Raw genomic sequence first — 13569 nt, forward strand, 5'->3', positions numbered from 1 at the left:
CATTACCAGATTAAGGAGTTGCCAAATGACTTGTTTATCAAATTAAAGCTCCTCAGATTTTTGGACCTTTCTCTGACATATATTGAAAAGTTGCCTGATTCTGTTTGTGGATTGTATAACTTGGAGACACTTCTCCTGTCATCTTGTTATAATCTTGAGGAGCTACCGCTGCAGATGGAGAAGTTGATTAACTTGCATCACCTTGACATAAGCAACAGTTTTCGCTTGAAGATGCCGCTACATCTAAGCAAGTTGAAAAGCCTCCAAGTGCTAGTGGGAGCCAAGTTTCTTCTAAGTGGTTGGAGGATGGAAGATTTGGGTGAAGTACATAACTTGCACGGATCTCTATCAGTTGTAGAGTTGCAAAATGTGGTTGATAGTAGGGAAGCTGTGAAGGCAAAGATGAGGGAGAAAAATCATGTTGACAAGTTATCTTTGGAGTGGGTTGGAAGTAGTAGTGCCGACAAGTCACAAACTGAAAGAGACATACTTGATGAGCTACGCCCACATAAAAACATAAAAGAAGTCAAGATCACCGGATATAGAGGGACAACATTTCCAAATTGGCTAGCTGATCCTTTGTTTCTTAAGCTGGTGAAATTGTCTCTTAGCAACTGCAAGGACTGTTATTCCTTGCCAGCACTAGGAGAACTCCCTTGTTTGAAATTCCTTTCGATTAGAGGGATGCATGGAATAACAGAGGTGACGGAAGAATTCTATGGCAGTTTGTCCTCCAAAAAGCCTTTTAACTGTCTTGAGGACCTTGAATTTGAAGATATTCCGGAGTGGAAGCAATGGCACGTACTAGGAAATGGAGAGTTCCCTACACTTGAGAAGCTTTTCATTATAAATTGCCCAGAACTCAGTTTGGAGACACCCATCCAACTTTCATGTTTAAAAAGGTTTCATGTTGTTGGTTGTTCTAAGGTTGGAGTTGTTTTTGATGATGCTCAACTGTTTATATCCCAACTTGAGGGAATGAAACAGATTGTTGAACTATTTATTAGTGATTGTAACTCTGTTACCTCCTTTCCTTTTAGCATACTGCCCACTACCTTGAAGATAATATGCATATCTCGTTGCAAGAAATTGAAATTGGAGATGCCAGTTGGCGAGATGAGTTATTGTAACATGTTTCTCGATTATTTGAGCGTGGCAGAATGTGATTATATATCACCTGAGTTGTGCCAAAGAGCACGCCAATTGAGAGTACAGGATTGCCACAACCTTACTAGGTTTTTGATTCCTACTGCGACTGAAACTCTCTATATTCGGGGATGTGAGAATGTTGAAAAACTTTCGGTGGCATGTGGGGGGACCCAGATGACGTCACTGATTATTGATGGCTGTAAGAAGCTGAAGTGGCTGCCAAAACGTATGCAGGAACTCCTTCCATCTCTTAAGCAACTGCAACTGATTGATTGTCCAGAAATAGAGTCCTTTCCTCAAGGAGGATTGCCCTTCAATTTACAACGACTTTGGATCAGAAATTCCAAGAAACTGGTGAACAGACGAAAGGAGTGGTGTTTGCAGAGACTCCCCTGTCTCAACTTGTTAGAGATCTCTCATGATGGCAGTGACGAAGAGATTGTTGGTGGTGAGAATTGGGAGTTGCCTTCCTCTATTCAAAAACTTACAATAAACAATGTGAAAACATTAAGCAGCCAACATCTCAAAAGCCTCACCTCTCTTCAATATCTATGTATTGAGGGTAATTTTCCTCAAATTCAGTCAATGCTGGAAGAAGAGCTTCCCTCCTCTCTTTCTCACCTCACTTCGCTTCAAAGTCTACACATCGGGAATTTCCCTAATCTCCAATCACTTTCTGAATCAGCACTGCCCTCCTCCCTCTCTCAGCTGACCATAGATGATTGCCCTAATCTCCAATCACTTTCCGAATCAGCACTGCCCTCCTCCCTCTCTCAGCTGGAGATCTCCCATTGTCCTAATCTCCAATCCCTTCCGGTAAAAGGGATGCCCTCTTCCCTCTCTCAACTAAGTATTTACAACTGCCCATTGCTCACACCGTTACTAGAATTTGACAAGGGGGAATACTGGCTAAATATTGCTCAAATTTCCACCATAGTGATCGATGAGGAATCCCTGTGATGATTAAAACGAATGGCTCTCCAACTGATGTAAGTTATTCTTTTCCATCATAAGCTTTTTACTTTTGTTTACTTCACTTTGCATTTTTGTTAATCCTTTTCCTTTTTTAAACCTTTTTGAGCAGTGTGGAATGTCTATTGCTCAAACCACGGCTGCCGACCAAAAACTGCTCATATTTCCACCATAAATGTTCATTGGGAGAACCTCTAATGATTCAAACATGTGGTGCTCCAATAGATGTAAGTTCCTTAGTATCTTTTGATTTTTGGTTACTTCTCTTTGCTTGTTTCTTAATTCTTTTTCTACATTATAGGATAAAGACATGTTTTACTCCTCTCGATATGCAGATATGTTGCAGAGATGAAGTCTCTGTGAGAGTGGTAAGATATCATTTAAAGCATATGGCAATCTAGCTCAGCAAGAGATACATGCTAAAGTATATCCTGTTTGGGATGAATTCAACGTGAGATAACAAAATAATGATTTACTCGTGTTTCAGTTACCAAGATGCTTATTTTGTTGTAATACTTTGCACTCTCATAAATCAGTGAAATAGGTTTCCTTCATTGGCACCCTCATCAGTCATCAGTCTGCGAAACAGAGAAATCAACGGTTTCAAAATTCTTTAGAACCCATTTCGAGCTTCATACCTTCAATTCTGATGACACCCAAGACACAAAAGACATCAACATAGTAGAAGAATTTAACCCAACACCCATTTCAACCCAAGTTTTTGATTCCTGCTTCACCTGATGGGAAGAAGTTTACGTGTGAGAAAGGTCTATAGGTACAAATATTTTTTCTTCTCCCTTTCTTACTGCGGCGCTTATATTGGTTTTGCCCCACTTTGCATCATAATGATGTTGGAGTGTATCGGTTTTCTACTGGTATTCAGATACTTAAAATGGGAAATTGCTTTTGAAAATATCATTTTCATTGTTCGAATGTTTTTTAAATCATCTGTTGATCCAAAATTTTCATTTTTCTGTTGATCTTCTTCTATATTTAGTTTTACATGTCTTCTGATTGAGTTATAATACATGCCTTGATTCTATAGAAGATGATAAATTGTCAAATCCTTCCAGTGCGTTGATCGTAGATAAGACACTCAGAAGAAGAAAAGATGACACGAAGATGGTTAGCTGCAAGGTAACCGACAGAAATTTCTTTATAGGAGGAAAATGGAATCGAAGAATCCGGGATGACATAGACCCACAGTGTGAAAGAGGTAAGAGAGTTTCATCTACAGTGTAAACAGAAACTTTGATAGGTAAAGGAGGCAGACAAAAAAGCTAAACATCTTTTTATATGCAATAGCAATTCATAGAAGTATCAATAAGCTTACAATCCATCATATATTTCTTCTAAGTACATAAGATGTAATGTCTGTGGCAAGTAACTTTTAAGGAGATTCTAGTGCTTTTACCAAGGATAACATCAATATTTTGATCCATTGTGAAGGCGTAATTCTGTTTCCAGCAGGATTATATTAGTTTCTTTTCTAATTAAGAAATAACAATGTCTTCAATGCATTGTCAAGATTCAGTCTACTTTCTAGCAGCAATTAACATGAATCGTACATCCGTTCCAAATGTCATTATAAAAAGGAAAAAAAAACTGCTGACACTACACTTCATCTCAATTCTCATTAGGATAGTTGAAGTATGAATTATTCTTATGTATTTACATTTATCTGCAGGATTATCTTATGTGAATGTGTTTCTGAGTAAGGATATGAGTGAAATAGCCCAAAAACCTATATAAACCCCTTTGGAAGACTACAACTTGCATAACTCAACACTCTCTCACATGTGTAACCAGATTTTGAGGTTCACATGGACTTCAATATGAACTCAAGAGTGTGAGAATAAACTTATAAAAGGATGGTTGTGATATTATGTGATGAGAACGTAAAACCTTATAAATTCCTTTGAAAAGCCTCTATTCAAATTTCAACCCATATGGAACAACAATATAACTTAACTGAAAATGGCTAAGAATCAAATATACGATACTCTAAGACCACTCAATTCTTTGTTTATAGTAAAATGTGTAGAGAATAGCAAAAGAAAAGTATATATATTCGGGAAGCCTTCTGCTAGCCCAAGACCGTTAATTAAGATCGGAAGATTCAACTAAACAAGAGGAAGCTGGAAAGGAGAACTTTGTTTAAGTAAGAAGACTCTTGAATTGTCTTTGTTTGGGTTGTTCTTGGGTTGATTACAAATGCCTAATGTCACCCCTATTTATTCTAGATATTTCTATACTATAAATATTCTTAAGTATATATATCAAAAAATAATTTACTCTACCAAATTCTAGAAAGTTCTACGGGATATCTAAGATATTTTTGGTACCTCCATAAAATCAACTTTAATTTTTCACAAAATCAACTGCTACAAACAGCTTCACTGAAAACAAATAGCACAGAAGAAAGGGTCTGGTTGTCTTCTGCTTAGGGAAAAATTGATTATTGAAAACACTTTTGTGTACATGACATTAACATCTCTCATTTTCATATGTGAAGTTTGCATCCAAGAAGTTCCAAAAGAGGAAGTGATAATGTGGTATGCATTGTTCACTTTCACATCCCATTTTTCTGTTTCTTTGGTCCCTCTTCTTCCTGTTCCATTACTTTGTTTTCCGTTGGGAATTTTCTTCTAACTGCTATGGAGGTTCAACCATATCATACGCGTCGTCAATGTTTAAAGCCCTTTTGTGATGTCATTTAGTGTAGTGATGTATAACATCATGTTGTGATTTTAAAGATTTGCTTATCTTTTACCCATGCCTAGGTTGACGCCTTACTTTGTCTTTACTCTTTACGCATCATCTGGTGTCGCCCTGAAAATTTTTGTGTAGTTAAGGTCTTTGATTCTACCTTAATCGTAAAATGCATCCCTTGTACTTAGGAGGTCATACAATCAGTAAGCTTGATGACATGCTTTTGTCGAAGAATGACTATGATGATTGAACTTCTGCAATTCGTTTGTCGGCAGGTGGAGATATACAGCCATTGTTACGAGAAACAACCTTTGGTTATCCAAGGTGCTGGAGCAGGAAATGATACCACAGAAGCTGGTGTCCTAGCTGATATCCTTGACATTCAAGATTTATTCCCTTGACTGAGTATTACACACTGAGATACAAACATTCGATCCTCATAGGATGAAAAATCGACTCTTCCTGTCCCTCTGCTTTCAGATTGGAGATTGAAATCATGCTAAGAAAGCTCACATATTTTTTGAAAAAATTCTCGATACACAAGAGTGCCTTGTCAGTTTACAGTAGATTATAATGCAATTTCTTTCGTGCATAACGACTCAAATGGAACAGTGCAAACTGAGTCATTTGCCTCAGTACTGGACTAGTTTTTAGGATTTCACTTCAGCTTATAATCAGTTTGCTTTATAATGACCATTTTGGTACCCCAACTTTTTATGTTATCACAATTTTAGAGACTTATCTCTTGGTTATTATGCTTTTCAATGTATGAAATGATGTGAGATCATGCTCATGATCTACACATACCAGATAATCATTATCTTAAAATGGAAAAGAACTACTAAATGATATCAAGTAATAATCGCCATTAGTGATATCCAAGCATAATTTGGTACTCTCGTAAGTTGTTTTCATCACAACTCGAATGTCATCGAAAGTTTTCCATGGTAACTGTTTACAATAACAAGGTATAACAATTATTACGCCTCAGTCTCAAACAAGTTAGGGTCGGCTAAACAATCAAAAACTTGGCATCAGTTGACAAGTAAGCGCTCAACTGACAACTAAACACTTCATCTCATCCCACTATGTCTTGTGGACACTGGATGCTGACGTGTCACATAAATTTTGGTTGTCTAGATGTGCATGCTCAAAGTTGGAGTGCATACTTGCCTGTTTAGGCCAAATTTGAGTTGTCTGTCAGAGCAAGATCAGACCACACACGGGGACTATCGCCTACCTCAAAGCTTAGATATGAGATCGAATCGCATTAAAAAACAAGACCTAAGCATGTAGCAAATTATCTTACCCAGTCTACAAGATACATGTTCATGGCCCTTGGGCCTTAGGACATCTTCATCAGGTACCACTCCAGAATCTCCTGCATTATTTACCTGCAGAAATTTATTCAGCAACTGTCCAATATTTGCCTCGAGATCGAATAAGGATTAATACATAGATTCATGCTCTTACCAGAATATCAAGCCTCCCATATTGTGTTTGTATGAACTTTGCTAAGGACTCAATGCTCTGAGCATCAACATCAAGTTGTTCATTCAGCAAGGATGTTGCTTCAGTTCCTCTCTTTTCGTCTCTGGCTGTTAAGACAACCGTTACACCTGAATTGGCGAGCTGCTTAACAGTCTCGAAGCCAATTCCCTTGTTTGCTCCAGTAACAACTGCATACTTACAAACGTCTCCCATCACTTAAGTCCAATGTTTCTAACCTTTTCTCCTTTGGAATCCTTTTGGGCAGAAGAAAAAAGAACAATATTTCAAACGAAATAACGATACAGGAAGAAAGAGGTACGTATAGACTAATAATCCAAGAGTTTGAAATAACAACCTCAGGGAATTCATTTCATCTACCTAAGCCTTAATTGACAGGATCGATTACCAGTATAAAGTTGATTAGTTCAGGTTTCCGCAGCTGCTAACCTAGACACTACTGTTATTAAACCCAAAAAACCTCTCTCTTACCATACTACGAGTCAGGGGTATAACTAATGGGACGCAAAGGGGTTCATCCGATCCACCCCCTCCCCGAAAAATTGCTCCATACATGTATACAAAGCCAAAATTACTTTTTATATGTAAGCATAGTAATGTTACTTGAGACAATCAAAACCTCTTTGTGTTTTTACAACAACATACCCAATGTAGTTCCACAAAGTGGAGTTTGGGGAGGAGGGTACGCATACATTACCCCTACCATAGAGGTAGATAGGCTATTTCCGAAAAAACAGTCCAAAGCAGTTCTGAAAAAGAAGTAACGGAAGTGCATAGTAATAACAAAAACAACAGACAGCAAACAAAACAGAAACTAGAACAAAACAAAAGGATATATAATTGAGATACGAGAAACAACAAATAGTAACAAAACTGAAGCAAGAACAAAATGATACGATATATAATTGAGATACAAGCAACAACAGATAGTAACAAAACAAAAACTAGAACAAAACAATACGATATATAATCGAGGTACAAGAAACAACAAATTGTAAGAACAACGGAAGGACAACAAACTACAGGGCAATACAATCATGTTAGACCTCAACTAATTCCAACCATTATCTATAAACTTACCCTGTCACATGAATCAAAACGATATAGTAAACAATCAAAGACCAAATTTCAGAATCAGTTCATTTTTGTCAAGATTTGGAAATATTGAGTTACCTGTAAAACAAATCTGAAAATGGGGTTGGCAATTGAAGGCCTAATTTCTGTTCTACTATCTACTACTGGTGTAATTAAATTTGATGGATAAATAAATACATTACATGAAATAAAAAAAATAACAAAAAAAGAGAGAGAAAGAATGTGAAAAAAAATGAAAATAAATATGACTTTAGAGGCAATGTTATAGGGACTAAAATCGTTATTTCCACTTTTATATTATGTTTTCAATTCCCATTATAGGACTTTTTTGCTGTTTTTTTTTTTTGTGTGTGGCTAAAACATAGTTTGTAGTACCACTAGCAAAAAAGAGAGAGGTGGATATATTATTTTCGTAGTTAGCAACGTGTTATATATTTTTATAGTGGACATATTGTATTTTCACTCGATGTCTGGTATCCACAACAATTTTTGCACATTTTAGGGGCGGCTCCTGACATGGTCATTTTCCATTCCAATTTCCACAGCCCGTGTTTCTAAATCATCATATCATATCATATATATCATATATTACTAAAAGTGGAAGTTCCAAAGTGCAAAGTTGGATTACCATTTTATCCCTACACTGTATAAATCATCATATCATATATCATATATCATATATCATCATATTCATATTCATCATATCATCATATTCATATATATATATTATGAAAAGTGGGAAGCTTTTAACTTTAAAGTTGGATTACCATTTTACCCCTACGATAAGTTAAAATGTTATAAAATATTTAATTTAATTAGAATTCTCAATAAGTTTTCTCTAATAAATATTTGTATTCATAACCGAATTTCTATGCAACCTATAATTACAATGCTTAATATGTATTAACCTCTCACAATTGAATTATGGAAAAATTACAAAAATTCCACCTTTTAGTTTACTTATTATCATTATCCCCTATAAATTTTATAAATTTCCAAAATCCCTCATTTTTGCACATCAGATTAATGTATCAACGCTTATATTATTGTATCTCGCGCTTATATTATTGTATCTCGCGCATCAGATTAATGTACCATGTATAAAATGTACATCATATTAGTGTATCATGTATAAAATGTACATCAGATTAGTGTATCATGTATAAAATGTAATGTATCTTACTTAACAATTAATGTATCTCGCGCATCAGATTAATGTATCATCACTTATATTACTGTATCCGTTTTGAGGGATTTCTGTAATTATAAACTTTTAAGGGATAAATTGTAATTTTGCCTTAAAAGTATGTGATTTCTGTAATTTTCCCTTGAATTATTATTAATAATAATAATTTATATATATATAATTAAATCAAATATTTAATTAAATATCTAATTAAAAAATATTATTTTGCGCACCTTAAGTAAAAGTTAAATAAAATTCAATTAATTAATTTTTCAATTACATAAATTGAACGGGATTTGGAAGTGGAAAAGTGGTACTTTAATGCTCAGACAAACGTATCCAAGGAATTCACATAATACATGATTAATTGCTTTAAATTAACACATCATGTATTACTTTACCTAACTTTTACAATTCCTATAATTTGTCTTTTCATTTTCTTTAACTTAACTTATCAAATTCTAACACTTTTAAATTAGTAACCAATCTTTGTTAATATAACAATCAATAGAATTTGAATAGTTCATTAAGTATTTAAGTGTAGGTTAATAAATACATATTATGTTAAAAGGAATTTTAAAGAACATAAAAAAAAACACTATATAAAGGTAACAAATGATTTCCATTTCCTTATGCATGAAATAAGAAAATGGGAGATGGAGAAACATGTAGAGTTGATAGATGTTGGAATTGAATAATTGTCATATCAATTTACATGCAACATTCAACATTCATTGGATGATATATGAAGACCACTATCTCCGTATGGAGTGCTACCAGAAATTCATGAGCTATGAAAAGGAGGAAGTTGGTTTCTTTGGAAGATTTGATTTTAGAATTTTCATTAATTGATTTATTCTTATAATGTACTGTAATTATAATTGTTTACGGCTATAGATAAATGCGACGTTATTTGTGTATTTGGAAGGGAGTTATAAAATGATATCTTGTAGTATTTTACTATAAAAGTGGGAACTACCAAGTTAAAAGTTTGAGAACTACCAAGTTAAAAGTTTACATCTCTGGCATTCATCTTAATTTGTTTGTTATTGTTGATATAGTAGTTGGATATCACAGGTTATATGCCTTCATGGCAACATCTGATTGGTATTGAAAAAATTATTTCGTAATTTTTGTATTCTGTAATGTGTCTTCATATGTATCTTCATATTTGAATTTACTGATTCATTTTACTGAAAGAATTAGGAGTATCCGCGTCATATATAAATATAGTATCAAACTTTAAAAGGAAAATTTTCTTTTATTTTGATATGATATCATTGAATAAAAACTATTTTAGCTAAGTTGCAATTTTTTGCTACATTTATTTTCAAAACTAAATATGTATGTATTTTTTTAAATATCATTAATATGGGAAACACACGCAACGCGCGTGTCCGGAGACTAGTATATTACTAAAAGTGGGAAGTTTCAAAGTGCAAAGTTGGATTATCATTTTACCCCTACACTATATAAAAATATTATAAATAATAATATATATTAATTAATTATTAATTATTAATCCAACTCAAAAGTTAATTTTTTATTATCAATTATGAGTTATGACTCTTCAATGGCTCAATCCCATTTTTCAGCAACCATACAACTTCAGCTATTTTAATCGTATACTATTTTCTGTTTTCAAAGCATTTAGTTATTTTTCCATATTGAATTAAATATTTTATGTTTTATAAGCATTTAGTTAGTTTTCCGTATCAAATTAAATATTTTCAGTTTTCTAAACATTTAATAGACTCTTCAGTTTTGGAATATGAATAGTTATTTTCATTTTCTATATATTTACTGTGAATAAATTATTATTTTTTACTTCTAATCCTTTTTATAGTTTTCTCTTGTATTTGCTTAGCCTTTGTGTTTGCTAATTACTAATTTTTATTTATTTTTCTTTGCTTCAGATCTTATCTTGCAATTGTGATCTCTTCCCTTCTCAATTGCATCATCAGCTACATAATAGATATGATATTCATATCATTGGAGTTATGCTTAGTCATGAAGAAGGTAAACATACATTAAGCCAATTCACTAGGAATCTTTTTAGTTTGTTAAGATGTGTCTCATTATTAGGAATCTTTTTAGTTTGTATTAAGTTCTAGCTTGTTTGTGAATATGGATTGATTATGTTATATTTCATAATATTATTATATTTAAACAATTTAGTTAATATTCTCCTATAAAATCTACACATGAAGGATTCATAATCTTGAATCAAACAAAGAAAGTCGTACATGCAATTATCTAATACAAATAAATATGATTTTTGCAAGTGTACCCCGTGAATTGACAACGATACATTATCCATCTTAAAGAAGACATATGTTAATCAATATTTCTATATTATGAAATACAATTTTTATTCGAAAACAACATCTTGATATGTATGTGGATATATATAATTGTAACATCCGGCAATGTGAAATGGCTATGGAGAGGCTTAAGAATTTGAAATTTGTCATTTTTGGATTGAATTTTGAAAATCTGGAAAATTGGCTAAGTGTGGAAAAATGAGTTTTTGGCCAACTTTGAACATCCATAAATTATATCTCAGGATGAGTTAGCGGATTTCCAGTTATGGTTGCAAAGTTCGTGGAACGATCTTTCCAATGCCACCAAGTTTGCTCGATTCCGAGTTCGTATGAGCGAGTTATGGCCATTGAAAGTTGGGCAGCTGGCAGGGAATCCGTCCGGAAATTTTAAGGGCATTTGGGTCTTTTCCCTTGCCATTTCTTTTGGGATTATATTGTTGTATTAGGCTGATCTTTGGATCATTTTGTCCCATTTTGAAAGAGAAAGAGTTAGGGTTCTTGAGAGTGAAGAAGAGAAGAAGAAGAGATCAACAAGATTCGCCAAGATCATCGTGGATTATCGTCGGGGGTGATCCCTACTAGGTATGTGAGTTCTTTGTGTGGGTTGATCCTTTCCCCCACACACCAAGCTCATGTTTATGGTTTGAGAAAAGATTGGTTGAGTTGTTGAAGTTCTTGTTGGTTTGGGACATGATTTGGTTGTGTTTTGAGTCGAAATCTATTGTATGTTGAGGGATTTATGATTCTAAGTGTTTGGGGCTGAAAACCTTTTAAGTTAAGAGAGTTGAGAGTTGGTAACGTGAAGGAGAAAAGCCGGGCAGCTTGCATGGAGCAAGTCTGCGTCGCGGCTTTGTTCCCAGAGGGAACAAAAGCTTCTCCGCGTCGCGGACAGAACGCGAACTTCACTGTTTTCAGAATTTAATCTCATAAATTTCCTTAAGTTTAGCTGTCCTAAATCATTCCTAAATCATTCCTAAACACCATGAGGTCTTTCCAAACACAAAACATGATCCTTAAATCCATAATTCCAATCAAGAAAGTTAGGATCAAAGTCAAGCCTAGAAGTTAAGAATTTTAAGTCAAAGCAAGTTTTCAAGTTGTTCAAGAGTCTTCATTGAATGTTTTAACTTCATTGTGAGGCTCAAGTTTCAAGTTAGTTCAAGTTAAGTCAAGCGTTTCGAGTTGAGCATTGAGTTTCAAGTCAAGTAAAGAGCATAAGGGTTTAAAGTTGAGTTCATTTCTCAAAAGTATTAGGGAACTAAGTATTCCCAAAGAAGTTTATAAATGTTTTCACATTTAAGTAAGAAAGGAACTATGATTTCCAAAAGAGAGCCTTTGGGCTAGTTTTCAAGAAAAAGGAATATCGATTCCAAGAGAGCCTTTGGGCTAAGCTTTGAGTAATTATCTCAAATTAAAGAAAGATGTGTTTAAAACACTTATGAGCGAAAGTATTTTTGGGAGTATTATTGAGCACCGAATTGGGGACACGAGTTCATATTAACTCAACTCTCCATAAGAACCATGCGCCAACATGGGATTTCTCGGGTCATACTTTTTAGATAATCACGAAAGTTAAGCTAGTGGATCCATTAAGCAAAGGTAAGGTCCTATATCACGGCAAGGTATAGGATGGTCCTTGGGTTACGTGAGGTAAAACGTTGTATCATCACTAGGGCTCATAGTGGTGGTTGTCGGTTAAAGAATCTCCCACAAAAGTTATATTACTTTTATATAAGTAAAGTTGAGTTTGTTATTGTTTTATCATTAATGAACTAAGTTGTTTATACTATTTTACAAGTTTTATATATTGCATGTGTCTTATTGCTTTATATATTGAGTTCAGTTATGCATGAGTTGAACAGAGCCAAGGTAGGAGTTCCTTTGTACTATTTTCAAGCGTAAGTAGTGGTTCAGCTTTCCAGCTCGCATACTCGTACATTCCATGTACTGATGCCAGTTGGCCTGCATCTTTTTATGATGCAGACGCAGGTACCCAGGATCAGCATCCAGTACGTCGTTGATCCAGTTGAGCACTCCAGAGTCAGTGGTGAGCCTCCTTGCTTTTCGGAGGACTCGGCTATCTTGTTCTCTTAGTTTTGCTTTATTAGGATGTTGCGGGGTCTGTCCCAACATCCATCTCAGTATTATAGAGGCTTCATAGACAGTCAGTCAGTTAGTTTTTGAGTCTCTCATCTATGTATATATGTAAATATTTTATTTTGAGACTCGAGTTGCCTTTGTGGCCAGATATTATCAATTGGGTTGTTTTATAACCTTTCATTGCATGGAGTTATTCTATTAAGTTAGGTTTCCGCTGAGTTAAGAAAGCCAGGCCAAGGGTTCGCTTGGGGGCCAGCAATGGTCTTCGAGTGCCGGCCACGTCCAGGGTGTAGACTCGGGGCGTGACAATAATTAAGGAGGAGACTATAGTTTCTTAAAAATAAGACACAAACTTTAAGATATGAAATATTTACAAACATAATCAACGTTACTTATGTTTACCTATAAACTATATGTTATTGAACTATTAAAAAAATAAGAGAAGTGTCACACTGAGTATAAGATATTTGAGAACTACATAAGAAAAATGTTAAATCAATTCAATTGACTATTTATAGCTAC

At 34.5% G+C, this 13569-nt stretch overlaps 2 protein-coding genes across 2 annotated transcripts in view; one reads left to right on the top strand and one right to left on the bottom strand.

Moving 5' to 3' along the window:
* Window positions 1-5585, top strand: part of LOC102590587 (putative disease resistance RPP13-like protein 1) — a 7759-nt gene extending 2174 nt beyond the window's left edge. Inside the window, exons 2-6 of the mRNA XM_006340214.2 lie at window positions 1-2138; window positions 2234-2348; window positions 2457-2896; window positions 3195-3337; window positions 5109-5585. The exon at window positions 1-2138 is cut by the window's left edge and continues 18 nt beyond it. Of these exons, the coding sequence (XP_006340276.1) occupies window positions 1-2109 (2109 nt within the window). The 3' untranslated portion in view covers window positions 2110-2138; window positions 2234-2348; window positions 2457-2896; window positions 3195-3337; window positions 5109-5585. The remainder of the gene's footprint in view (window positions 2139-2233; window positions 2349-2456; window positions 2897-3194; window positions 3338-5108) is intronic.
* A 437-nt stretch (window positions 5586-6022) lies between these two features.
* On the bottom strand, window positions 6023-7664 carry LOC107057800 ((+)-neomenthol dehydrogenase-like). The gene is made up of 3 exons (XM_015302766.1): window positions 7516-7664; window positions 6307-6578; window positions 6023-6227 (listed from the first exon to the last, which is right to left on the bottom strand). The coding sequence occupies exons 2-3, from the start codon at window positions 6535-6537 to the stop codon at window positions 6075-6077; spliced, it is 384 nt and encodes a 127-aa protein (XP_015158252.1). The 5' UTR covers window positions 6538-6578; window positions 7516-7664; the 3' UTR covers window positions 6023-6074.
* Between the last annotated feature and the right edge of the window lie 5905 nt (window positions 7665-13569).

The sequence above is a fragment of the Solanum tuberosum genome, unplaced genomic scaffold (assembly GCF_000226075.1).
Source record: "Solanum tuberosum cultivar DM 1-3 516 R44 unplaced genomic scaffold, SolTub_3.0 scf00017, whole genome shotgun sequence".
Lineage (NCBI taxonomy): Eukaryota > Viridiplantae > Streptophyta > Magnoliopsida > Solanales > Solanaceae > Solanum > Solanum tuberosum.

What these genes read in the sequence shown, in the direction of transcription:
- LOC107057800 (XM_015302766.1), bottom strand. Translation starts at nt 6,537, where the DNA reads ATGGGAGACGTTTGTAAGTATGCAGTTGTTACTGGAGCAAACAAGGGA. An exon ending in ATGGGAGGCTTGATATTCTG is followed by an intron (nt 6,228 to 6,306) that starts GTAAGAGCATGA and finishes AAATTTCTGCAG; the next exon opens with GTAAATAATGCAGGAGATTC.